The 26,448-nt window shown below is 37.8% G+C and overlaps 1 protein-coding gene across 3 annotated transcripts in view; it reads left to right on the plus strand.

Annotated features, from left to right (window-relative positions):
- Positions 1-9,093: 9,093 nt before the first annotated feature.
- unc5b (unc-5 netrin receptor B) overlaps positions 9,094-26,448 on the plus strand; it is a 63,117-nt gene continuing 45,762 nt past the window's right edge. Inside the window, exons 1-2 of one of the 3 annotated variants that reach the window (XM_048205094.1) lie at positions 9,094-9,553; positions 9,650-9,824. In XM_048205094.1, coding sequence (XP_048061051.1) covers positions 9,737-9,824 — 88 coding nt within the window. In that variant the 5' untranslated portion in view covers positions 9,094-9,553; positions 9,650-9,736. Of the gene's footprint in view, positions 9,825-26,448 lie in introns of all 3 variants that reach the window. The other 2 variants (XM_048205096.1, XM_048205093.1) reach the window with 2 other exon arrangements.

Consider the following 26,448-nt stretch of genomic DNA (forward strand, 5'->3'; position numbering starts at 1 on the left):
CACGTTATTATTCTTGAGGTCATAAGACTCATTTATCAGACAGTCTGCTCACAACCAAAGGTGACAGAAGGTAGCTTTAGGTGATTATTAGATTTCTAAAATCCATTGTGATAGATAATTTACACGCATTTTCCTATCATCTCTCTTTCTGACTTCAAATAAAAGGTGCACTTTGTGTCTATTTTGCTCATTTTTTATAGCTTTTCCAAAGAACTGCTGTTTCATAACTCTGTTCTACTTTATCCCTTGCTACCTAAAGCTAGTCTCCACTTGTCTCTTTTATAGAGTGGGGTTGAGCAGTGGGCCCATGGGGGTCTCTCTAGGTAGCTGCAGTGAAGGCCAGCAGCAGCTGAGACCCATGGTTTGCTGCAGGAGCACCAGAACTTATTGTCACTCCATGGCACCCTCCATCAAAGCCATGATTAATAGAATGGGCCTTTTCTTTCCTATAGCCTCCAGCGCTTTCTCACCTTCTCCATTTATACTCTGTGCACAGCTCTCCTTCTCTCTCCTGTCCGATAACATTGGGAAGCTCTGCTCACATGGCAGGCAGATGATTTCTGCTATCCTTGACGATCATTAGATATACTTTCATTTTACCACGATACTGCAAAACAGTCAATACATCCAACTGCTCATAAAACCAAGACATTTATGAGATCGACAGCCCTTTAAAAGCTTTATTGGTGGGTTTTAATCTTCGTGTAAACCTTTGACTCGATATATTATTTACACTGCCAAACACAGAAATGTGAGATTCCTTCCTAAATCCACAACGTATGGATGGGTGAGATGCGATTACAGTTGAGCATTTTATAACATTTAGTTCCAGTCCTCGAATTTGATTAACCAAGTGGTGTTTCAAGAAAAGCAGATGTGTCACTTTTTGTACAAGATGTCTGCATTTGTGCGTTTCAGTCTATGCATTGGGGCTTTTCATTGACTCTTTCTACAGGGTCTTAAGTGAGTCATTTCATCAATTCATTCAAAAACACAGATTCATTCAGGAATGAAACAGACAACTGTCTTCATAGAGTGTTTCAGGGATGACATATTTTTGTAGTCCAACCCGGAAGTTAGCATCACAATCATTCCCTCGACTAAACCCAATAGGATTTTACCATAATCTTTTGAAGTATTGCAAAAAATAAGCTCTGTGATCAACAAAAGTTTACGATTCTTACACGGTTAGTACATCAAGATAATTTTTGCAAATGAATGCAACTTTCATGTATTTTGAAGCCTAAAAACAGAAAAAAACAGAAATAAAAAGCTACATTTAGGCTATAAATGAACTACACTGTGGTCGCTCGACTTCAACTTCACCACCAAGCTTCTGACAACTCTTTCAATCTTCATTAAAAAATGTTTTTGCTGAAGGTGTGAGTTAGAATTTGCAAAAACGCAATTATAAACACGAGGCTGGAACCGGAAGTGCTCAAATGCTAACTCATTTCCAGGTTTTGGCCTACAAAAATATGTCATCCCTGCACCACTCTATTAGTAAATCACTGATTCTTTTACTCAATTGATTTGTTCAAAAACATGGATTCATTCATGAATGAAACAGCCGACTGTCTTTATGAGTGAGTCTTTGATTGATTCATTCAACCAGTTTATTCAAAAACATGGATTCATTTAACAGTCAATTGTCTTTATGAGTGAGTCATTGAATACTTTACTCAATCATTTTGTTTTAAAAAGACTAATTCATTCATTAATTAAGCACCACTCTTTGCTTGACCTATTTAGGCTTAATTTTGAACTATTTTCATACTAAAGCAAAAATAAATGAAACAATTTGCAATATTGTGTCCAAATGTTTTCCTTTTTTAATGTTAAAATGTTTTTAAAACTGTTTATACCATTGAACAAGCGTTTCTATGCACCATCCTTGATCAGCTTTGGTCTTTGTTTTTGGTCATTTGAATTTGAAGCAAAGTTTATCCCCATGGTTTTTATTGTTTCTTTAGTAGCAAAGCCATGACTTTGGAAGGTCAAAGACATTACAGATTTTATCAGCTGTTTCTGATGTCTCTGCCAATGAAATTAACACCAGCACACTGTCTTTCCATCACTCTCAATTCTACTGTCACCCCTCAATCCTTCTCTCTATAACTCTGTAACTTCAATTCAATTCCTTCCTCTTGTTTTTCTTTCCCTCTTTCTACATGTCATGCTCCCTTTTTCCAAATTACATTATCTCCAATCCCTTTAGGTCTTCCTCTCATTTTAGTCTCTTGCCCTTTCTTTAATTCTTCCTATATTTTCCCTTCTCCCTCTTTCCTTTTCTGTCTCGAGAGCTCCTAGTAAATGATGCATAGCTGGGTCCCAGACTCTGAGCGATCATTAGTGAGGTGGTCCAGGAGAGATGGAGTGAAGGATGATGGAGGGAATAAGAGAGAACAGCAAAAGACATGTTTCTGCCCTCGGGCGTTTCCCTGATTCGTCACCAAACTAGAGGTTGTTTGTGTAAAACGCCAGTAGGTGGCATTTCCTTGGCCCATGCTCATTAATTCTAACGTACACACAAGCACACACATACACACCATATGCACAGCTGCACAGTATAACACTTCTGCACAGTTTTTCCCTACGGTTGGTATAGCTGCTTGTTGACTGTTGCAGTGGTGAATGTTCCATTGCATTCTGAAGTGTACATTCATAATTAGTTATTTTGCTAAGCTGATCTTTGATTAAGTGGATAGTTTAGACTGTAAATTCTGATTGGTTGAGCCACATTTAAATGTTTATCACACCATTGAGCATGCATTATGTGATACTGTGCCAAGTAGCAGCATTGCTTGGCAACCTACAGTTAGAAAAAACTACAGTATATTATTGGTGAACATTACAATAGAATAGAATAGAATAGAATAGACTCTAACATACAGTAGGTGAGCAAACCACATTATAAAATACAGTATATTATACAATATAGATCTTATGCGCCAGAGAAACAAGAGAATTTTGTCTTTGAACTTCCGTTTTTATGGTAGCTCTGTATATTTCTATGGCATCACTGTCGAAGAGTAATCAGCTGATGAAGTGGATTTACTTACTGTAGAGTTAACGAAAGTTTTATCATGACAACTCTCTGAGTGTTTGGCATGGTAATGGGTATGACAATGTTGATATGTTTGGTCTTGGCAGAATACATCTGCTTCGCTGCTGCTGCTTTTATTGCTGCTGCTGCTGTAGGTTATTGCTGCTGCAGAGCAAGTACGGGACTTGCTACTGTATAATATAGTGTACATGAATTATCCATAGCAGATCTATACAGGTGGAGCTGGGGAAGGTGGAGGGTTTCTGAAAAGGCACTGCACTGCTAAGGCAAATGCTACCCAAGTATTTTGAAGGTTGGGCACGCAAGCTCATTGGCTACTGATACAGCAAGAACCAATCAGCTGTGCCCTATAGATAACGATGTGATTACGAGCAGGTTGAGTTAAAGGGCCTATAAGCCTGCACCATCTAGAGTTTCATGACAGAACTTATTTTGAGCATTGAAGTGGGTGTCAACAAACGTCAGTAGACCTGGAAGATTTAAAAAAATAAGTGGTTTATTCATAAATTTGTAAGAACACAACAAGCACAGTGCTAAAAAGGGGCGGGGCTACAAAAGGTCTATAGTATAAGAGGCAATACCAGACAATATATAATATGCAAAAGCATACACAGGTTTTTATGAATTGCTTATTCCAATAATTATTAATAATAAAATTACCACACAAGCTCTAAAATATAGGGAAACAGAGCCTCTTACCATTGTCTCAAAAATGTACATTTACACCAAATCACTGACTGATATATGTGACCCATCTTGACATTTGAACTTTTAGTGTTTATAGTCAGTGTTCCCAAAGGCTTTTATGCAAGCAAATGCTATTTAATTAACCTTTTAGTCTCCATTAATATAACACACACACATGCACGTACACACCAAAATAGTGCAAATTTATTCTTGATTTGGATAAATCAACTTACATCTCCCCGATGATTCTCATTTGCTCTGCTCATTCTCAGCGCATTATGCGTGAGCTAAATGCATGAGGAGGACAAACTAAATAAATGAGCAGAGTAAGAGAGGAGAGGATGCACAGATGTGAACTCAATACACTGGGAAAAGAAACACAGCCTCAATAGAGCATAATCTTGTATTGCCACTTACTCTAAATCAGATTTGTTGCATGTATATTGAGTAAGGAGTAATTGTAGGGATACTTCAAATAAGAATGTTTAATGGAACAAAAACGTTTCCATGGCGATCAATTGTGTGGATATTTCAAGAATCAAGAATATTTAATTGAATTAATATCTTTCCATGGCAATTAGAGCCACAACAGATAGGGCTACTACTTGTAAAATCAAGCATAGTTAATCAAGTATATAATTCAAGCAATACTTACTTATTTGGAGGAAATATTACGAGCGAGTCCTTCTCACATTTAACTTGGCTGCCAGGTGCAGAGGCCTTCGTCTCAACATAATGTTCCATCTTATTCTCAAATCTCGCATTTCTTGCTCAGGTATTTACCCAGGTGACAGTGAGATGTGAGGACTGGATTACTCAGATCTGCGCTGCTTTTATGTGCTCTAAATGCCACAATGTGTACGCATCAACCAGGACCCAGCTATTTCACGGAGCACTGACTCATTCCTGTATGAATAGATCCGTTTACTTTGGAAAACAATTTAAGTTGAATCTTCTCACATAAAAAAATAACCTACTATTTAGTGGCAAACCTGCATTTTGTGTGAAATACTGTAGGTCTGACAGCTCTGAAAGGTATTGTGCTTCTGTCTGTCAGCATGTAATTACAGACAAAAACATGCATTTCTGATTAAATTGTTTACCTGTGCCACCCTTCGACAGGAATATGATATATGCCAGAGCCATTTGTGAGATTTGAATTTATGAATTTGTCTTGTCTCTTTTTATGATTTTTAGTCTGTATATTTTAGTTTTTAGAACATTTAGTGCTCAAAGTTTAATTAATTAACCATTATCAGATACCTTTAGCTGTTTCAATAGGACATTTCTTGGGTCCTTTATCACTAATATCTAATTTCTTTTTGTGCAAGTTTTGCAGAACTTTGATCTGTTTCTTTTGTTAATGATGCTAATCATTCTCTTCCACATATTTCAAGCTAGGGCTTCTGAAATTGAAAAGTCAGAAGGCAAAGACTCTCAGAAACCTCTGTCTGACCTCTCTGCCATGCTCTTTACTTACTTTGCTAGCTTAAGGCCACTCCTATATTTCAGCATGCAGCTGATGGAAAGGGTTCAAAGGAGCATGCGAACAGAAAATTCTCATTTTTCCCAATTGTTGTGGCACCTTTAATTTCATTAGGTTTTCCCCATACCCCGCAGGAGAGCTGAGTTTCTAGGGCAACAATCAGAGTAATAGTCTTGCCCATGCAATCTGCTAAAAGCCCCTACAGCCCGTGGGCCCAGGTGTACCTGGGGATTAGAACAAGGCGGGACAGGTGAACTCAGCATGGAATCACTCGCAAGTCATACTGATAACCACGCACACGTTATTGCAGGGACTTTCCATTGCTGTCATATTGAGCTTAGTATTTTCTATATGTTACACCTACTCTTAAACCTAACCCACACAGAAACCTTTTTGCAATTTTAGATTTTAATTAAAACATAATTTAGTCATTTTCCTCATGGGGACCATTGGGAGGTTCACAGAATGCAGGTCTTGTCAGGTTTTTTCCTTGTGGGAACGAAATGTTGATTTAATTATTTTTCTAGTTATTTAATTATTTTTTTTTCGAGTTATTTTTCTAGCTATCCTAATCCTACACCTATACTTAAATATAACACATTTTTGCATTTTTAAATTTTAATTAAAACATTATTCCCTTTATGGGGAAGGTTCCCACAATATATATAAGGTACGAGAGGCTGTGCTGTATCGTGAATAAGGCTGAAGGCCTTAACTGTTAAAAGGACAGGATAATACATCAGACATTTAAACATATTTTTTATTATGAACGTATGACTGACCTGAAGGAAAATGCTAAATCTGAATGCAGGTAATAAACTCACTCACTCTATCTTTTCTCACAGTACTCTTCTACATAATACAGTAAGCTTCAATGAACAATATCAATTGAGAACATACAGTTTACGTTGCTAAGAGTGGTTTCTAAGGGTGTTCAAATATTATATATAGTTTTCTTTATGCGGTATATTACATATACATTCATATATACCGTCCATAGTTGTAATGTAACACCATCATGGGAACATGATGGTGTTACATGAGAACATGGATGCTACCATCCTTAATAGTATACTATGATCAGAAGAAGAAAACATATCTTACTTGAAATCCATGGCATGACTTCCTTTCTGGCGCAGCAGGGATAATTAGTCTGTGGTTTGGGTCGGCTCGATAATTCCTGAAAATAATTTTCTGTTTTCCCATTACTTAAAGACTATTTTTAGGGTTTTCCTTCATGAATTTAAGGGACAAGTTGTATGCTTTTCAAAATTTGAAAGACAAACCTCATTTAATGTGAGCAGTGCTACACATTTATTTGAGCATATTTCTTATAATGACAATATTAGCATGTGCGTGTTCTCATTGTCTCTCTTCAATGAACAGCATCATCTTCCATTATTCATCCTCTTTTCCCCCCACCGTTCCGTCACTCTCTACCTCTCCTTATATCCCTCTCACTCCTTATCTTCTCTCACCTCACTGTTACACGGCTCATCATGAGTTACATTTTCAATTAATCTCAACGTTTTTCAGTCTGAAGCACTGCAAATCTTATCACAATTGCCATCTGCCCAGTAAGTGAAGATGCGTTTGAGATATGCATGAGAACTAATGAAAGCAAACCGTGTTCCATTAGTAAGCTCTGAACTTAGCTGATGACACTGGCAGAGTATCAAATCGACAGTTTGTTTAGCTAGTGGCAACGTCTTATGGATTGAATTAAAGAAGCAGCAAAGTAATTCTGTATGTCATGCTCACAAATCTGTTATCATTTTTAAATGATTCCTAAACAGGAATGTCAATCATTCACTCTTTTGGTGCTTTGTCAAAGTATTTTATGATCAAGTAAAACTGTGAACACATCCATGTTTCAGGAAACTGAAGAGGGAGAGTCGAGGAGATTCATCACTGGTCTACTGGGATTATAAACTGTCAAAGTCAGGGTTGTATTAAAGACTGCCAGACAGTTATTTTAGCAAGAATGTTGTTTAACACTCTTAACGAGACTTTATTTTTCTACCCACCATTTTTAGCATGTGTTTTCACAGAATGTTTTTTTTTTTAATAATTTTTTAACCGCTTTAGTAAGTGTAAATAAAGTGTATTTACATATCCCAAGACTTTAAGCTGATATGTGGTGAGGAAAAGTAAAAGTGGTAGTGCTGTGTGTGTACCTTATTAAACCCATGTCAACATTTTTTTTTTTTTCAATTTAAGATCTGCAAACACTTTTTAATGGGTTAGTTCACCCAAAAATGAAAATAATGTCATTTATATTACTCACCCTCATGCCGTTCCACACCCGTAAGACCTTCATCTTCGGAAATTAAAATATTTTTGTTGAAATCCGATGGCTCTGTGAGGCCTGCATAGCCAGCAATGACATTTCCTCTCTCAAGATCCATTAATGTACTAAAAGCATATTTAAATCAGTTCATGTGAGTACAGTGGTTCAATATTAATATTATAAAGCGACGAGAATATTTTTGGTGCACCAAAAAAATAGAATAACTAGTGATGGCCAATCAAAACACTGCTTCATGAAGCTTCGTTGAATCATGATTCGGATAGTGTGTCAAACCGCCAAACTGCTGAAATCATGTGACTTTGGTGCTCTGAACCGCTGATTCGCTACGCTGATTCATAACGCTCCGAAGCTTCCTGAAGCAGTGTTTTGATCGGCCATCACTATATAAGTTGTTTTTTTGTTTTTTTTGGAGCACCAAAAATATTCTCGTCGCTTTATAATATTAATATTGAACCACTGTACTCACATGAACTGATTTAAATATGTTTTTAGTACATTAATGGATCTTGAGAGAGGAAATGTCATTGCTGGCTATGCAGGCCTCACTGAGGGTGAGTAATAAATTACATTATTTTCATTTTTGGGTGAACTAACCCTTTAACATTGACAAATCAGTCTAAATCCTCATTAATTAAATTCTTGTTCACAGAGCATTTTTCCCTGTCTGCTTTAGCAATACCTGCAGATCAGGAACTGCTGCCCTTACCAGACTCCAATACATGGTCTTCCTCTATCTGCATTACAATTACAGTTCAAAAGATTCTGCTTCCTTTGGTAAGTGGATTGCAATTTGAATAACCTATTTAGATTTAGCTCCTGTTTACAAAACCAAAACCAGAGAGCAGCTTTGACTGCAGTCTTCTAAGGGGTAGCAATGAAACCAAATGGACACACTGGAAAATCAGTCTATATTCAGCATCTGAAATGACTCAAAATCACATATAGGAACTGTCGCCCTCTTGTGGTGTTTTTGAAAACACTTTCATTAATGCACTGATTGAACCAGATTGAAAAATGCTGGGAGGCATGACTGTGAATTGTAATTGTGCTACTAACACTAATACTAAATCCAGCATTAATACATGTTAACCATCCTTCATTATCAAACCACCCTTAATTAGCCTAATCATAATCATAATCATAGAAGATCAGAATTAAAGACGGGCAATTACATGGGAAAGGCCAAAATCGGATATGGCTATATACATAATTAAATCAAATTTCTTTAGTTATATGGTTAAAATATAGGCAATTTAGACAACAATACTACTACTAATGGCAAAATAATGCAGCTCACCTTGATTAAGAAAAAAAAAAAACGAATATGACTAATAAAATAATTTTCCTTAAGCTATATCATTAAAATATATACGTTTGTGTGTGTTTGTTGTAACAACATTTACATGTTGTTGTAACAACATTTAGTTATATATTAACAACATTGTTGTTCATATATGAAATATTTTTCGTCTTCGTGAATCCTGGAGTCCGTCTCCGGGCTTTTCGTGTTTCCGTTCACATCTCAATTCGCGTCTCTGTTCGCCAGCGCTCAGTGTGGGTCTGTGAAGGTTGATGATTGGCTGATGGGAGATGAGAGTCTGGAGGCTCGCGCTTCATACCCGCGTTCGTGTGTTTACACTCAGTACTCTAGACTCAGACGAGCGGCAGCGTCAGGACTATGGCGCTCCACAGATAGCAGCGGAGATCTCACAACTATGGCATTATATTCAGCGCTTACGGACAACTTTTTCTTCTCGTCCCAGCAGGAATAAAGCTGTCAAGTACTTTTGTTTTCGATTCTTTCGCGGAAGATTCAGTGTTTTCAAAGAGTTGCGGAGAAAACGCGTTCAGTGGAGTTGTGAATGAGATGAACTTTACGCAGGTTGTTGGCTATCTTGCGTTTTACTACGGACGGGGACTGCGGTGTGCCTAAATGAACAGTTTGTGTTACTGTAATTCAAATTGTATCGCGTCCTAATTTGGGGAAACTCTGGAACAGACTGTGAGTAGGTTTTATTATAAACCACGGTGCAGTCTTTTTTTGTAAGTTTGTGAAGTTTGGGGAGGAACCCGCCTCCACATTTCACACTGTTTGAAGTATCCTTCGCAGAGGATTCAGCGAGACTTCAGCCGACTGGAGCGAGAGCACCTGGGTGGAATTTGGCAGTAGCTTGACCGGGTGAAGATGCTCTCGGCGTGGATACACCGCGACCAGTCTCCCGCTCCCCTGCTCGGTTTAGTTGTACTCTGCGCAACCTTTGTGATCCATGCAGGTACGAGCCACTTTTTTTTTCTTTTCTTTTTTCAGTTAAAGAAATGGTACATATTAGTAATAAAACACTTCCTTATACCTTCCGTCTTTAGACATACGGGAGCGCACGTATAAACACACCCAAAGCACAGATAAGTTTATTGATAGTGAATAGTGATGTCAAGCAGGATTTGTATTTCTCAACATTTGTCGACCATCAAGGCTATATATATATATATATATATATATATCAGATTCATTTCAAATTCATTGGTCGTTTATAAAGAAAGCTATATTTTCTGGCCTATTACATTTTTTTATTGCATAAAAGCTTCTACAACCTTGCACAAGAGACTGAAGCATTAATAGAGGAATTATGGAGAAACATGCATTCAATAATGGCTTTTGTTGTTCCACATTACTAAATTTATCCATACATTATCTCAGAATTATAACAGGTGGCACTGTTCAATTTATTTAAATATTAAAACCTGCACAGCGATTCTATCTGTCTAGTAGTAGTAAGGCAGTGTGATAGGTAACTAAGAACCAGATGAAGGGATGTGACTGCTGCATGTGCACTCATCTCTCTCTCTCTCTTCAGAGAGGAATATTCTGTTGATCTCCTCTCTTTCTGCTTGCCATGCTGAGCTTCCAAGCAGCGGATAAAAAGCAGAACCCCTGGTGTTCATGGAGTAATTAAGGTTTAGCTCAATGCCTTCCTGTCTCCTGAAAGACAGAAAAAAATAAACCTTGTACAAAAAGGAAACAACATCTGAGGGAAAGCAGAGAAAGTGAGTTCTGAATTAAAGTGTGCTGTTTTAAAATCTCTTCCTCTCTTTTATTTTACTTTTCCAGTTGATGTAGTTTAGGGTTACGTTTAGCACATGCTCTTGATCAAGTGGTGGTATTCGTTTCTCTGAAGATGTTTTTAAAGCTTTATTTTGTGGCCTAATACATTTTGCCAAATGTTTTGATTTCAGCTGTATTCACTGATGTAGTCCACAAGTCATGAGATGCCCAATTCTGTTTTATAAGGACTTTGTACAGAAGAATTAGGAGGAAACAAAGTTGATTTGGCAGCAATGACTGCGCAGCAAGTTCTACATTCCTCTAAAAAACTCATCCTGAAAATAAATAATAAAAAACCAAACCATTTGCTGACATATATGACAAGTTATGGATATAATACGTAGATACCATACAGAGGAGAGATATTCACAAGTAGATCATGTTGTGATGTGTTATTGTTTCTGCATGAAGGCTAGCCTGCCTTCTGTCTGACCTTAGAAGTGACAGAAAGCAATGAAGCGTCAAAGAAATCTCTCTCCCTCTCTGCTTTCTGGCCACATATGTAATCAGATTGACATGGAATTGCACATTCAAAGAGTTTAGCTGATTGGTTTTCCAATGGGAAGGAGAAATCGGAAAGAAAAAGGATAGGTTGATTTAACTTAAGATGTGGAGACGTATGTGTACTGTGGTTTAAGTTCCCCTTAATGAACTACCTGCAGATGAGTCCATTGTAGAAAACATGCCTATTTTGCCATGAGGGTTTTGATGGGGATGAAACTGGGGCTAGTTGTCACACAGGGAAGATGTCTAAAAGTAACAATAAGGGTTTGAATTTGAACTGAAACGCTGAAAACTGTGTTCTGTGGATATTTATATGGGCGGGTTGTCACACGTGTTTTAAATGTTATACATTTATAAAATGTATAGATTAAAATATTTATTGGTTTGATGTTTTTGTACATCAGTTTCTAGATTTTTGCAGTTTTATACTTGATTTACTGTTAATTTTGTTGTGTTGTGACAACTTAGCCCACACACTATGGTGAGACAACATGCCCTGCTACTGGATATGTGTTCAGTGATCTGTATCTTTTGTCCTAAACAATAACAAAGGAAATGTTCAGTTGCTTTTTTGTTTAATCAAGACATGCAGAAAATGACTAGATAATCCCACTCGGAGAAATTTTCACTGTTGTATAAAAGTGTGACAATTTGTCCTGGTCTCCCCTATACAGTGTGTGAGTAACTCATTGTGCATACATGAACAGTCTAGTTTTTTACAGAAGCCCATCTCTCGTTGAGAAGATGCCAGCACATATTTCATATCATCCATAAAACATCAGAGTCAAGATGGATAACGTTTATCTTCTCTCTCATTCTGTCCATTCCTGTATTCTACATCTCCCCCTCCAGTCTGTCTGTATTGTGGATGTGCTGAGCTCAGATTTCCTGTATGGTACAGCTCTCTTAGTGTTGACATACACATTAATTACCCAGACTGCCAGGAACCCACTACTGGCTCCTTTGCCCCATCAGCTTTTCTCCTCCCTGTGTGTGTGTGTGTATGCATGCAAGTGTGTTTGTTTGGCAGGACATCCCTGTGTACACGCTTGAGCTGGATTGAGACGGGAGACGTGTGCTGTTGTGTATGTAATGGAGTCACACTGTCTGGATTTGCGTGCGCGTGTGTGTGTTTTGGGAGTTGGAGAAGATAACACACTCGAGACTGCTCTGAATTCAAGAGGATTAAGTTCAGGCCCAGTGGCCAGCAACGCTGGTAGAAAAGTGGGCGGGAATAGGTCAAGCTGAAGTGCCTAAGGTCAAGAAAGAGGAGGGAGGTGTGCTCTTGCATGCCCATCATGTTTAGAGAGCATAACATGTAGAATCCTCCCAGTCAAGGCTGCCGGAATTCTCCGCCGGTAGTCCAGGGCGTGGGGGGATAATTGGTTATCTCTGAGAATTTTTCATCTGTGGTCGAATTTGCTTGCTGTGTAATGTAAGATACTCATTGCAAAATTCAGTTTTCAATGCAAAATCTACAATAGGCAGAAAGGAGAGAACCTAGGTAGGAAGAGAACCAGTAAGCCTTGTAATTAGGTTTAGAGGAAGGGAAATGTGAAGGAAAGAAAAATGCATGGATCGGTGAGAGGTCTGGCAAAGATCTGAACCGCCAGTCTTGTGGTGTGCATTAACTTTATGGCCACTGTGGGAGGCAGAGAGAGGGGTGAGGAGAGGGCATTGAATGAGATCGCTGGTTTTTCACTCACCCCCATACTGTATTATTCATCACTGTAAAGTGGCCCTCTTTAATATTTTAAAGCAGTCTATGGTTGTGTCTGTTGTGATCTGTTTATGATGCAGTGGATTCCTGAAGTGGTGTTGGACATGTGTAGTCTGTGCATGCAGGTGTGAGTGTCGGTACAGAAACTTGTTGAGCTGTTAGTAGCACTTCATTATTGCCTGACTTGATTATATGCTGAATTGTTAGATGATTTTTTTTTTGATGATGTATCTGTATCAGTCAGTATTTGATATACACTACCATTCAACAGTTTGGGGTCAGTACTTAAAAAAAAAAAAAAAAAAAACTTTCATTCAGAAAGGTTGCATTAAATTAATAAAAAAAATACAGTAAAGGCACTTATAATGTTACAAAAATATTAAAGGGTTCACCCAAAAATAACATTTCTGTCATTAAGTACTCACTCTCATGTCGTCCCAAACCTGTAAGATCTTTGTTCATCTTCGGAACACAAATTAAGATATTTTTGATGAAATATGAGGGTATCTGAACCACGCATACGTCATTACACCTTTTGAGGTCCTGAAAGGTATTAAAGACATCATTAAAATAGTCCATGTGACTACAGTGTGCAAAAACAAAACGAAAATAACAACTTTAATAATTTGAACTGTTGTCAAACGCAGTTGACATAGTGAACGTTGGACAGGCTTCCGTGTTTACGTCTGAGCAGCATGATGCATGCGGGTGATGCTGACTCAGGAGCCGGCAAATAATGATTCAGCGGTCGGACAAAGAACATGGAAGCTCTGAACTGCATTCACTGCGTCAACTACATATGACAACAGTTCAAATTGTTAAATAAAGTAGTTATTTTTGTTTTGTTTTTGCACACAAAAAGTATTCTCATCGCTTCATAGCATTAAGATTGAACCACTGTAGCCACGTTGACTATTTTAACAATGTCTTTAATACCTTTCTGGACCTCAAAAGGTGCAATGACGTTGCTGCATATCTGTGGTTCAGAAACCCTCTGATTTCATCAGAAATAAAAATTTGTTTTCCGAAGATGAACAAAGGACTTACGGGTTTAGGACGACATGAGGGTGAGTACTTAATGACAGAAATTTCATTTTTGGGTGAACTAACCCTTTAAGCATATTAGAATGATTTCTGAGAGATCATGTAACCACTGAAAATTCGGCTTTGCCATCACAGGAATAAATTGTATTTTAAAACATTTGAAAATAGAAAACTTTTTAAAATTGTAATTATATGTCACAATATTACATTTTTAATGTATTTTTATGATAATTATGGTGCAAATTTATGGTGTTGTACATGCACATCTGTGCATCCATATTTTTTTAACTTGACAAAGCATGATTAAAATTGAGATGATCTTCAACAGCCAAACACTTCTATCTGATGCACATTTACTGTACATAGATCAATGATAAAAAATACACTCTCAGTCCCACTCCCAAAATACTCAAGTACTTGATTTTTCTGTTGATTTTGTGTTTCTAGTACACAGAATGACCCATGTGGATAAGTGTGTGTGAAGCATGAAGATCAGACAGTTTCAGAAAGTGCAGCCATATCCATCTAGTGCTTAAGAGTAAAAGGGAGAGATAAAGAAGCCAGAGAAATATATCTTAGAGAGATGTATTGAGATAGATGGAGCCCAGGGATTGCCATTTAAATAGACTTTATTAAAAAAAGAGAGTGAGAGTGAAAAGTCAGGAGTCAGAAGCTTTGGCATTCAAGCATCATTAAGTCTCTGGCATAGTCTGAGAGAAGAAGACAACGACAGGGCAAGAGGAGGAGGAAGAGTGAGGGACAGCGACAGAGGAGCATGTGATGAGCTGATCGTTGAGTGGAAATGTTTTTATTAAGATGTTCTTATCGATGCCTAAACCTCTCTGTATTAATGGTGGACAGTTTTAATGCTTTGCCAATACTGTGCATGTACACCACCATAAATCTGGAACAAACAGGAGAGAGTGTGGGAGAGGAAGGAAGAGACTAGGTTAAAAAGATTTATTACATGGGTCTCTGTACTACTTGATTCTGATTGGTCCATAGTTGCATTCAGCAGTCTTATATTTATGTATAATGACCATTATATTGCACATTTCACTGTTGATCATGCAACATACCATGCCATTTTCATGTCTGCCATATCACTTTGTTGTATGTCTTTTTATACCAGGATAGTTCACTGTAGTTAAAATTATTTTGAAAAACATTGAACTTTTATAAAATCTTCGCTAGAACGCTAGACACGAATCAGATCTGCGTTCATTTAGGTTTTTTTTTATTATTCAAGAAGCCATTTCACTCAGATATTCGCCATGATAGAGAAGAAAATACTATTGCAACTTCCATTTCATGCTGGATTTAAAATAGAGAAAAAATGTTGTCTAAATATTTTTGCTAACTATTCGATGTAAAAAGCAACTTTGACTGCAGATTAATAATATTATGCAATTGAATAGGCCGTCTCCCCCCCTGTGTTTTATTGGACTAGATGTTTTATTCTAATTTAGGTTAGATAACTAATTTCAGCTCAAATCAATATTTAATATGTGTCTTTTTGTTTATTTATTTATTTATTTATTTATTTGGTAAGTAGTCTTGCAGTTAAGCACTGTACTGTCTGATGGTCATTATCACAAAAAAAACCTCTTCAGCTTCACTTCAGGGTTCTGATCATCTGGGTTTATTATGCAACAACGACCACCTGATATTGCAAAATACTTATTGGACTTGCACCAGCAGTAGGAACGGTGACTTCAAGGATACGTGAACTAGAGGAACAGAGAAGCCGTTCAGAGAAAGTTGAGGGGGAACATTGTGTGTAAAGCAATGGGTGAATGATGGGAAAGCAAAGAAAGAGAATTTAATGAAGTCAAAGCGAGGAGTGGATAGTTGAATGAGAATACAAGAGAGGGAGACTCTTCACCCCACCCGGGTTTACGGCAGCTGGGTGGTGGTGGTGGGTCGGAGGGGCGGAGAGTGACAGGGTCCGTAGAAGAATGACTCGGTGGGGTGGCTTTGTGCCGGGGTTGAATAGAGAACTGAATGGGACTCTTTTCTGCCACCGTGTGTGGGGTTGTTTGTGGGGTGAAGGGGCTAGAGGAAGGAGGGGTCGGTGTGCTCGCAACTCCTTTAGGCGATGAAGGAGTGACTGACAATGTATTTTTGTGTTTCCTGTCTCGGCTTTCCATTCATAGTCACACTTCTGATTCAGTTCTCACAAACAATACCACCGAGAACCCACATGCTTGAGTCAGAATTCGTGGGGCTTTACTGTACATATGATGAGGTCTTTCATCTTTTTTTTTCTTGCTAACGCCAACATAATGGCTCCAAGCTTCACACTTCCTTTCTAGCAAACTGTAACTCCTGAATATTTCACAATGAGCCAGACCTGCAGCAGGGGCTCATGCCAAGCCAACAGTGTCTTTGGCGGACAGCCTTTCCCCAGGCTGCTGTGTCTGGCAGGGTCCAGCAACTGCTGCATACAGTAGCTCCATTCCAAGCCCAACTGCATGACAGACATCTAGGATCTCAGTTTGTCAAACAGTTTAATTTGAGTTGTACTGGCTAGAGTACCGAAACTACTCATTTTGATTGATAGATGGATGTGACTTGTAAAGTTGGTCTTTTTTTGTTCTCTAATCTTATTTTCTAAGTCTGACTGGCAAACCGACCGCTTGCATCAGGATCTTGAAAGTAATATATGAAAGTTAAAAGAGTTATAAAAAATCAGGAGTGAAGGGCCTTCAGCTCAGACCCCCTGATGGTGCCTGTGGGGGTCTGGGTAGCATGTCGGATTCCTTTCGGCAGGGGTCTGAAAGCGGTGGTGCCAGGGCCACGTGAATAGGTCTCCTGCGGTCCACCTGGCTTTGTGCTTTTTGCCTTGAAAGAGAGACTTTCTGAGGCCATGGAGATTTCCCTCATCTTCTTAGCCTTCAAAGGAAGTTCAACCCGGTCCATGCCTGAAGATTAGACCTCAGCCAATCTGTGGTTTATGCCCAGGTGTGACTATATGTTTTTTTTTCTGTCTCACATAGAAGAGAAATGATAATTTACACTGATAAAAAGGAATATTCAAGGTAAATTCAAGTCTGCAGAATGCTGTTGATTATTGCTGGAAACAACTTTTAGAAGAAAAAAAAAAAAGATGTATATTTATGCATTCCTTCAGCCATCATCTCTTTTCAGTATTTAATTGTTTTTTATTGTCAAACACCTTTCTCTTGTTCTTTTTACTAGTCCATTGAATTTCCTGTTTGCGCACTCCCTCATGTGCTCTCATTCTTTCTGGCTCCTTTATTGTGATGGGGGTTAGTGGAGTTACCTTTGAAAGGCAGTGTGGAGAATCCTATCTCTCTGAGTTTAACGCCTGTTAAGACTCCCATCTGCCCCAGGGATAGTTGAATATGGGGAGCTGAGGATCTCAAGGGGGGTTTTATTAGGGTTCTACCATGGTTTGCATTCTGCAGGGGGCCTCTTGGGAGGGATGTGGCATGTCTCACCCGAGAACACGCACATGCTTGCTCACCGGCTGGTTTTCAATGTCGAAGTGCTGGAACGAAACGTCCCCTGTGTGTGTGGCGTGCTGGTAAAGGCAGCCTGATGGTGTGTGACCAAAGAGTAATGTCCTCTTGTGGCGTCGCTTTAGTTTTCTTTGTGCCAGATGTAAAAGGCCACACACTATGTGCTTTTGTAACAGAGCAGCCCTGACTCTGCCTGACCAGGAAATGAGAATGTGGGGTTTGACACTTGAGAAATGTTAATAAATATATATAGAGGTTTTCAAATGGAGTTTCACAGCAACAGCAATGCAGTAAAAAGTTTTATGCACTGGAGTTTCTGCATTGTGTTTGACCTTTACACATGATCCTGTTGGACAGGCACTCTTTACTCATCCAAAGCAGGTCATGTCTAGTCCAAGAGGCCTGGTTCCACAGTCAACGCCCTTGGAATGAGTGTCGTGGATTTTGGCTGCACCCTGACTGCTGGACTTGTTCTGGAACAGGCAAAATAGTGATGCTTAATCCCTATGGAGTGCGTTGTTACCACTTCCACACCCTCTGGCATGACTCCCAAAATGTGGTGCTACTTTCCCATCGACCGTTTGCTAGTTCAGGAGCCGGTGCCCAATCTTGAGCATTTAACATATTTCCACTGCAGAAGAAGGTGAATCAGGATAAATTGGTCCTGTAATGCCCCTTAAACCTGCTTTTAGGGGTGGGACATGTACACCAAGAAAAGTTTTCATTAAAAACAACAACAACATTACAGGCTTCCAAGATTGATGTAAAGCAGAAATTTACCAATCCTGGAATCTGTTTACACTGGAAACGCCTGATGCAGAAATGTTTTTTTCAGAGAAGTTTTTTTTTTTTTACAGACATTACGTAAATGTCACGTTACACAAAGGCTCCCAGACACTATATTCTGTTGGTCAGTCTGTTGCATTAAAATCAGCTTCTGATTGCATGAAGACACTGAACCAAAATATGTTGTAGGGCTGAAAAATATAGATTTGATCTTTATTTAAATAGTCCCAAAATCGATTGTGAGCGTCTTGCAGTCTCTGTTGAATGTAATGCAATAAAAATACTGTGTTTCTGTTGATTTGTCCTCATGAGCTGCACGGAAAAACAAACAAAAGCACTAATGGCTTTTTAAAACCAATTATTTTTAGTTAATCAAAAAATAGTGCAACCAATTATGATTCTCAAAACAAACGACTCTTACAAGTTAGTTATTTTCATGAACAGTTCACAGACAAATTACTGGTAGAGTCTGAAATACTGTATAATTCATGACATTAGCATAACAAAAAAATATACCCAGATTAATTTGAAATCAGAAGTGGAATCGGAATCAAATCAGGAAATTTGTATTGATTCCCAGCACGATTACTTTAGATGTTAAATTATGTTCTCAAAACACATAAAACTTGTAAGCAAAGACAACAAATGTATAACCAGGTACAGCATGTCATTGTTAATCTGAAAGTCAATTGAAATGTGAGCTCTGGTGCGAGAACCAGCGCAATCTCGGTTTAAAAGGGGTGCGAGAGGTAGCAGAACCTGACAGGTTATGGGATGATTGAGAGAGCATGAGTTGGACAGTTCATTGAAGCGGAGTGTATCTTAAACTGGGGTTCACAGCAAGGCCATGTTCATAAGGCCTGTCAATCAGGTGTGTTTTCACACACCTCACTTGCGCAAACCCAACATGCTTTGCGCTGTGTCTTTTGACACTTTACCTTAATCGCGTTTAAATTGGCATCTCGGCGTGTATTGTTGGCGTAACATTTGGATATTCTATGTGTGCCCCATCTTCTGTACCCCAAGCCTCTTACCCGCTGATGGACAGATGGACGGCAAGGCCGACCTCACTCTCACCTTTCTGCTCACTCAGCTCCGCTCCACTTCTCTGCTCCGATTAGCAGGTGAGCTGAGCACGGTGCAGCTACTTGCAAAGCTTTACAGGGACATCTCCTAAAAGCTGTCAAGGCCAACACTCTTCCAAACCCCTTCTGCCCGTCCATCCATTCACAGTGAGCACTGCCTTAATGTCTGTAAATCACAGCAATGGGGTTGGCTAGCGCCCTATCACAGTGTGGCTCATGTTTACGAGGATTAAGGAAACAGATGGACGGCCATGCTGACTGGTGTGGCTTCATTAACTCTCCGCGCGACCGTTCTAAACTCCGCCGCCCCTGCACGTCTCGCTCCGGAGTGCTCCACACAGAGCTGAGCCAAGACCTGAGGTCTGTGGGGAGGGGGATTGCACTCATGAAGCCTGTGAAGATGTTTATTGATCTGTAAGCTGAGATGTGGGCAGGGTGTTTCTCCTTGATTGATTAATGTTGAAGTGAAGCGGTGGGACTTTCTTTTCTTTAAAGAATGATTTTTGACATCATGTTGTCAGACCAGGGTAGGGAGAGTTTTTTTTTTCTCCCTATGGAGTTCTGTATGTGATGATACATCTACGGTGTTGAGGTTTGTGGCTGTATGATATTAGATTTATTTATTTTTAGTTTAAATCTTTATATATTAATTGGTGATATTGGATATATATTGGCTAATATAACATATTTAATTGTTCATGCTCATTAAGGTTAACTTTGCCATTATTAATGTATTATCTAATGCTTGCTTAAAGTTAACCTTTTAAAACACTAATGATTTAATAACACTGTTCTCTATTTTCAAAATGAATATTAATATTTTATATTGTACATTATAATACTGTGATGCCTAAACTTACTCTTTTAACAAAATTCTAGTCAAAATAAGCTGATAATTCAACCAGCAAGCAGATAAATATTTTCATGTTATGTCACATAACCGATATTTATGGCTTATAGTCAAAGTCTATACCTTGTTAAATATATAAAAAAAAAAAAAAAAATAAATAATAATATATATATATATATATATATATATATATATATATATATATATATATATATATATATATATATATATATATATATATATATATATATATTATTTATTATTATTATTATTATTTTTTTTTTTTAAATCAATCACTGTAGATACACCTACAACATTATAACATAATGCGTACATCTCTTTATCTATTGTCATGTGCCGGTGATTATCGCTCCCCGTGCCAATAGGTTGCCGACCCCTGACGTGCAGTATGAAAAATGATATTCATTATGAGATTTGTTAAAGATTGCAGTGTTGTTAAATAATTATTGTTTTTAAAAATGAACTTTAGATGACGGCAAAGGTAATCATGTAAAAACAGGAGAATTGAGCATAAACAATTAAATATCCAATAGCTAGCAGCCAATAACATTAAATAAAAAATAAAATTGCTGTTTGGAAAATTGCACTGAAGATAACAAAATAAATTAGTTGGCCTCATTCTTTCTATAGTACCAAGTACTTTCTATAGTCTCAACATGTCTATCTGAGCCGTTTCTGCTGTAAGTCACGTACATTGCAGTTAAGCCTCACAGCCTAACCTTTTGTGTGATTGCACAAGGTTAGCCTAAACCTCAACCCTTTACCTTTGTCTGATGTGTAGCATTTTAACATTAAACGACTGAATCTTGAATCTTAATAGCTGACTTGACCTGGGACAGACAGACAACCAGCATCCTGTGGGATAGAGAGGTTTGATAGAAGATGCTTTCGGAAGGACAGACCCACAGGGAGTCTTTGTGTGTATACTCCGGTCTGTCAGGAGAGATGTAAGAGCTGTAGCCTACAGTATGTCACTCAAGGGTAGACAGGTGGTGGAAGAAACAAACTGGCATGAAAGACTAACTTCTGTTCCGGGGTCAGAAAATACTTTTGGTGGAGGTCTTTATGTTACCATCTGTCCATAACACGGATTTAGGCACAACAAAGGCTCTACAGGGATCTGTGAGGGTAAACTTATTCCCATTCACAGATTTTACATTTTGTAATTGCATTCACAGATTTTTATTTAATTGTATATTTAATTTATATGTTGTTTTTTTTATTCAAATTTCTGTCTTTTTATTTACTTATTTATTTGTATTTTATTCATTACTTTACTCTTATTTAATATTTTGTTATTTACTGTTATTTATTATTTTTAATTATCTATGTATTTATTATTATTTTGAGGTGCCATCACTGTAATACCATCTTCTAGTCCCTCATAATCACTTCCAAATACAAATTTGGTACTTTAGTTTTAGTTCATGAATGAGTTGAAGGTGAAATGGTGGAGAAAAGAAGACATGTGAAGTCTATCTCGCAGTCATTTGCTGCTTAAATCTTCATCACGCAGGCTGTCAGTAGCAAATAACGATTATGTTGCTGTGTACACACCCTCGTTATTAAGTGCAAGAAAGCTTTTGTTTCATTGATTTAAATTACCAAATGTGACTGACAGGAAAAAAAGCGAGTCTTTGTTAGTTGATGTGTCCACCCACGTCCGTCTCATACGCTTGCTTACAGCGGTGTTTGAGTGTGTATTTGTTTGTGAACACGTTTAGGTCGAGTGACAGTTATACAGTGGTGTGGACTAAATGAGGCCTGCACTTTAGTGCCACATTTTACACATCTGTCCTGAAGGCACAGACGCATTGGAAATAATGACCCATAATCGACTGGAGACAGTCGGAAAGAGAGAAACGGTGGGAACAAGGATAAACAGAACATATCGAAACAAACCCGCCCGTTCTCTTTTCCTCTTCCCTCAACGAGAGGGCCAATTACATGACTATGTCTTACCTGTCTTTCATCTAGCGAGGGGAGCACTGGTGAAATGACGGTCCTCTCGCATGTAATTACACAGAGACGTCCTGGATAAGGGTGTCTGTCACACCCCATGACAGAGATACAGCCTTAAATACCTCAGAGGACATAAAAAGAGTTGTCTGACTTGTTTGATCAATCTGAACCTTGAGGCTGCTTCTCTTTTGAAGAGTCTTGTGTGCAGTCTAGTGCAATCTAGTTTTGGTGTTTTTTTAAGATACATTAGCACTAATGATTAATCCTTAATGGGTTACTATTTCACTCACAGAATGTGTGATGTGTGAAATAGGCTTGTCAAAAATCAAGTTCAAGGCTGGACAAAGGCACTCATAGAGCCAGAGTTTATCAAATATATAATAATAATGTTGTTTTATAGATCAGTATTAATGCACACTGTAAAAAATGGCCGTGATTTTAACAGTAAAAGACTGTAAAAATGCTGCGGTGAAAAACTGTCAATTGGTTTACAGAAAGTTTCCGTACTATATACGGTGAATAACTGTAATAGATCTAATGGTACATTTAATGTAATTTTATGGTAAAATACTGTTAAATTCACAGTTTTTGGAAGTGAAAAATAACAATTCATTGTAAAATTTACAGTGAAAAACCGTAAATTGACATTCCCACAATTCCCTGCGTGACACTTCACATTTGATATATTTTCGTTGAAATAACTCTGTTTCTTCTTAGTTTTTCTAATTTTTTTCTAATCAGTTATGTACATTAGGGTTTTATGTTACATCTAATGTTGTTAAATTAATGTTTATTGCATTTTTACAATTTCATGCATGTTACCATGATGGTGTTTAGTGTGTGTGTGTGAATGACACTGTGTGCACCTTCTATATGTTAGTGTTGTCCTTCTCAGCTTGTGGAAAATCTGCTTGTGATGAACTTTGATTCATCATGTGACTCTTATCACCACTGTGTTTGGTGACTGTCAGTGTATCATAAAGGTACAAAACAGATATTAGTACTTCATTAGGTTGGTAAATTAACATTATATCAGTTAATGAAATACGTTATTTTATCGTAAATTTAACAGATTTTTTTTTACGTTGCTACTGTATTTTTTACGGTAAAGTTCTGGCAACCACAGCTGGTAAATGCTAAAACATTTTTGTTGGTGGCTCTGCAATAGTATTTCAGGTTTGATATGCAACTACATGTAAATGATATTTTAACTTTTATTACTCAAAACTTCCTCCCCAAGAATACAAGCTACTGAAACTAAGCTGCAAAGTGGCTCGTTACAAACTATTTGGATTTCTAACATTTAAAATGTGATCTCATTTACATGTCAATGATGCCTTTTAATCAGAAACTTGGCCCACCCAGTCACAGTGAGATTGTAAAGTATGACAGATACTGTTGTTCCTGAACATTTTTCCTGAATATGTTTGCTAAATTGTTGGGTTTAATTATCAGCTTGAGATTTCAAACTAAAATTTAACATCAGCAAAGTTCCTGTGCAGTAAATTTACCACCACAGGGACTGTGAAACTAAATATTCTGGTCTTTTATACTGTTACAACTTATGCACAACTAAATATTTTTGGATGAACTGAAATTCACAGCATTTTAACTAAACTTTTGCTCACGTTTTTGAAGGCTGCTATTAGTTCACTGAGGGTAAATGTCATATTTTGTGACTATGCATTAATTTACGGAGAGCTTATGACCTACTAGTGGTGCAACTGAATAAATACAGAGTTAGTTACAAACTAGCTAGTCATTACTAGGCCTCTATTGTGGACTTTACTTTCCAATTTCAGTAAGAACTCACAAAAGTCTGGTGAACCCTAGCAGTTCTTTCAAGAAGTACCGTGTAAGTGTGAAATGTAAAAGTTTCAAAAGAAATAATATTATGTCTTTGTTTGTCTTATATATGGTAGATTGACTAACTACCCTTTAAAATTGGTGATTTTATTGAGCATAATAACGTCAGACCACAGTCTGCTGTAAGATTTAAGAGGCATTGATGTCATGTATATTCGAATGGCATTTTGCCACAACTCATCCAAAGGTCAGAAAACAAAGGCTTCAGCAAAAAAAATGATTTTGAACAAAAGACAGATAAATATATGAAACAGAGGAGCGGGTTGATTAATTTTGCAGCTATAGCAGATAAAACATCGTCATGCACATTAAAATGCCATGGAAATGTGCATGTGTGAAAAATCTTACTGGCAGGATGATCAACATTTTTTTGTTTTATATTTTTTATACTTTATTATTTAATAATGTTCCAAAAGTAATTTTGAAGTGTGTGTGCACGTTTTTGTGATTTATGAGGACACAAATTTGTATAATGACATGGGTATTACACTGGTTTTACGACGTAAACATGAAATATGAGGACATTTTATGAGTCTTCATATTTAAAATAGCTGTAAAAACATACTAAACAATGTTTTATTAAAAATGTAAAAATGCAGAATGTTTTCTGTGATGGGTAGGTTTAGGGGTAGGGGTAGTGTAGGGAGAAAGAATGTACAGTTTGTACAGTATAAAAACCATTACGCATATGGAATATCCTCACTAAGATAGCAAAACAAACCTGTGTGTGTGAGAGCGTGCGCACGTGTGTGTGTGTGTCTTCCGCACAACATTAGTTGCCTCCTGTGTTGTACTGCTCACAGCTGAAGCACAAAATCTATAGCATGTTGTCTGTTCCCATGCTGTGACTGGGTTGCCCCTTTTTGCCAACTTAAACACCATTTAATGCAGAGCAATCACTAGGGGACATATTTGCCTTACTTTAGTAGTTTCTAAATTCATAAAAATAAAGATTTCAAAAGGGGTTTTTGCAGCGATGCCGACCTTTCAGTGAACAGTTCTTAAAATAACCATTTTTTTCTTAGTGTCTTAGTCTTTTTCCACTATAAAGAACCTTTTGTGGAATCTAAAGGTTCCACGGATGTTAAAGGTTCTTCATGGAACCATCAATGCCAATAAAGAACCTTTACTTAAGAAGAGTGTATGAGTTTATCCCACCCACTTTTTGGGGGATAGTTGTTCATTTTTAAACAGCCATACTTTAAAGGGGTAGTTTACCCAAAATTGTCATTTACTCACCCTCATTTTGTTTCAGACCTGCGGAACAAAAAAAAATATATATATTTTGAAGACTATTTTTTTGTCTATACAATGAAAGTCAGTGTGGTAAAATGTTGTTTTGGACCCCACTGACATTCATCGTATGGACACTGAGACATTTTTTAAAAATATCTTCTTTTGTGCTCTACAGGAAAAAAAAGATAGTCATACAGGTTTGGAACGACATGAGGGTGAGTAAATGACATTCATTTTTGGATGGAATTCTCTCATTTACTCCTCCTGTAATCAGGTCTCTCCTGGAGCTCCAGATTTTCATGGACTGTTTTGTTGGATCGCAGCCCTGTTTAGAGCAGGTTTAGCTAACTGGTTCATACTCGGTCACCAGAGGATTTTCAGTCCTTGCTTTCAGATTTGTTTTGAGGCTGGATAGAGAAAGCTGGATGGTCAAAGGGAAAGGAGGAAGGGCTCACAGAAGAGAGAGATGGCAGAGGGATTAGCGTGGTTTTGATGAAATGGTGTTGTCCATCTCAGAAGACCTAAACACACAGACTTATTATCAAATGGTGTCCGCAGGAGGGAGTTTAACCCCCCACCTAAGCTTTTTTTTTTTTTTTTTCATGCTCACTTTTTTCCCCCCTGTTTATTCAAAGGATTATGGATCCCTAATCTCTTTGAACCATAATTCAGATTAGATTCTGTATTATTTTTAGGGTTGGGCCTGTACCCAACTCTCGCTCATACCGACCATGTTACTCTAATAGAAAATTGATTAAAACGCTTGACCACTGTCCCAGATTCCAAGAACATGACATCAGAGTGATGATATAAACAGACTACATCAGTTTACAGCTCATGTATTCATCGCTTCACCGTCGATGACACACCGCAATTGATTTCTTCACTGACATGTTGGCGCTTTTGTTTGTGTGAACGTTTGAGCATGCCCACAGGGAGATCGAAGAGACTGAGATTGACCAGGAACAGGCCAACGTTGAGAAGATTACTTGATGAGCTCTGTCATTGTGTCATACATATTCCCCCTTTAGCATATTTACTCTTTGTGTTTATGTACTGATTCATGGGCACAAAACATTAAGGATTACATAGCCTGACCACCTGATGCATAATGTGCACAAATGTCTAATTGTTTGGAGCAATGCAACTTATGTAAGTGCACACAGTTTTTTTTTTTTTTTTCTTTTTTTTTCCAGATCTGGAAATGAAGTTCAGTTAAGTTGATACAATAAGCT

This window comes from Megalobrama amblycephala, linkage group LG10 (assembly GCF_018812025.1).
Source record: "Megalobrama amblycephala isolate DHTTF-2021 linkage group LG10, ASM1881202v1, whole genome shotgun sequence".
Lineage (NCBI taxonomy): Eukaryota > Metazoa > Chordata > Actinopteri > Cypriniformes > Xenocyprididae > Megalobrama > Megalobrama amblycephala.